This window comes from Plasmopara halstedii (assembly GCF_900000015.1).
Source record: "Plasmopara halstedii genome assembly, contig: Scaffold_658, whole genome shotgun sequence".
In the NCBI taxonomy this organism is placed as follows: Eukaryota; Oomycota; class Peronosporomycetes; order Peronosporales; family Peronosporaceae; genus Plasmopara; species Plasmopara halstedii.
In genome coordinates, this window is record NW_020187575.1 from 1,191,439 (window position 1) to 1,193,762 (window position 2,324).

At 43.5% G+C, this 2,324-nt stretch overlaps 1 protein-coding gene across 1 annotated transcript; it reads right to left on the minus strand.

The window, feature by feature from the left end:
• Positions 1–1,176: 1,176 nt before the first annotated feature.
• On the minus strand, positions 1,177–1,522 carry PHALS_13410 (uncharacterized protein; the record flags this gene model as incomplete). Its single annotated transcript, XM_024729161.1, has 2 exons — positions 1,177–1,328; positions 1,402–1,522. The coding sequence occupies 2 exons, from the start codon at positions 1,520–1,522 to the stop codon at positions 1,177–1,179; spliced, it is 273 nt and encodes a 90-aa protein (XP_024579565.1).
• Between the last annotated feature and the right edge of the window lie 802 nt (positions 1,523–2,324).

Here is a 2,324-nt window from a genome sequence, read left to right on the forward strand (position 1 = left end):
GAATATGGGTATCAACTGCCAAAGGCATTCTCTTGTCGTTATCAATTAAGTCGTCATCCATGATCACACCATCGCTTTGTGTTGGCTGTGAAACACAAGATGCCATAATTTTAGCATCATCAATTGGAATCTGAAGATACTCATGAGGCTTATCCGAATTTTTCACATGACAGATGCTGGATACTTTGCGTTCATCTAGAGCAACTGAATGGCTTGTTTTTACTTTTCCAGCATCAAGATTTAACACACGGTAACTTTTGCTACGTTCCATGTACCCCAGCAACATGCAGCGAAATGATGTCGCGTCGAATTTTTTTCGTTGAGACTTGTCAATATGTGCGAACCCCCGAGAACCACAGACACGAATATGGTCGAGGTCTGGACGAGGGTCAAAACAGATCTCGCATGGTGTAATATCAGTGTTCACGGTGCTGGTCATCCGATTCAACAGGTTCACAGCAGTATTGACTGCATCAGCCCACCATCGAGTTTCAATAGCCTTGTACAGCATCATGCTTCTTGCCATTCTCTATCACGATTCGGTTTGTTCGTTCTGCAAGCCCATTTTGCTGAGGGCTATATGGTCAAGAGCGTTGGTGGATGATCCCACCATCAACACAAATCCTTCCATTTTTCTTGTTGACAAATTCAGCCCCATTGTCTGACCGAATGATTTTAATTCGAACACCTAGTTGCCCTTTCATCTTCGCTTTGTACTCACGAAAACGATTTGCCACTTCCGTCTTACTCTTCAAGAAATATGCACATATTTAGCGTGAATAGTCATCTGTGAAGCGCAGCACATACTTTGCTCCACCGATAGACGTTACTTTCATGAATTCCATGAGATCTGTGTGCACCAGTTGTAGACCTCGTGTGGTTATTATCATACCACGGTTTGCTTTGGGAATGTTGAGACAGTATTCTTTCCAAGCATGCATCCACCACATATATCTTGACCACGCTGGAGTCTTCCAGGGATACCATCACTCGCATCAACTACACATTTCATATTGTCATGATGCGTGTGTCCTAATCTCGCATGCCATAACTTCCAATCATCTGGCCTTTCTTGATGGTCAATCGCTCTCACAGCTTAATTCTTGACGCGATACACATTGTTTGCTTGTGGTACGGTCGCTATCAATTCTTCTCCTCGAGAGATAGTACACTCTTTCATACCATACTCACCGTAAGACCCTTCTGGGTAAGTTTTGCAACTGAGAGTAGCCGACGATCTAGTCCAGGAATGTGGAGAGCGTCTACTATCTTCACTATGCGACCTTGAGGGCATTGCATGTGAATCTCACCCATACCAATCCTCACTACTGCGTGCACTTGATGGACAGTCCACCTTCTTACGACCAATCTTGTTTCAGCCATGGCAACGCCCGGTGAAACCGCGAGCTAATAGTGGTTGTTCGCGGTTACCTTGTTTCATGCCTTGCCGAATATGCTGATCTTGGCGACCACTGCCACCTTGTTTATTCTTTCGACCACCATGACCACGAAATCGCACCATGAATGCGCTAATATCCGATTTTTCTGCATTTTCGATCTTTTTGTGTTCTTTCAAGAGCTTTTCCTTCAGTTCGTTAAGTGAATTTTCCTTAGAATTCTCAATGATAGAATCAGACATCGCAAAATTGCTCGGCAGACTGCCGAGCAAGATCCCAAGCTGCCTATCAGTGCTCATACCATCCCCAAAACCCTCTATCGCAACTACCAGCTCGTTGAAATTATCCAGGTGAGAAGTCATGCTTGCTCTATCTTTCATTGTGGACTCATGTAACGTTATGTCAAAGTCACTCGATTGTGAATATTTGAACGATTGTTATAATTTCTAAGAATCTCCCATGCTTCACGAGCAGTACGGCAGAGCGGATTTTTGATTGGTGTTCTAACTGGATTCCTTGTGCAATAATGGCGAATGCTTTCATGTCATTCGCACGCCATTCCAGCGTCATCTCAGCTTCCGACTTCATTTCCACCACGTGATTCCGTAGCATCTTCTGTGCAAGCTCCATTTCGATGATGAACTTCCAATGGAAATTGTTATCATTGCCGAGTAAGTCTGTTGGTTTCTTCATGTTGACTTCAATATTGTGCCTTGGGCTCATAACCTGACACTTTAGTGCAGGTGTGGGTTCAAGCAGAAAATTAAAAGTGAATATATTAAACTGTCATACCTGGTTCATCAATCCAATTACATCCAGTCTAAAAGTTACATGCATATGCTTGTAGTTGATGTTGCAACATCAACATGAACTGCAACAACAACCACCACCATGCGGTTGTCATCCTAGTGTCTAGCGTGTTATGTA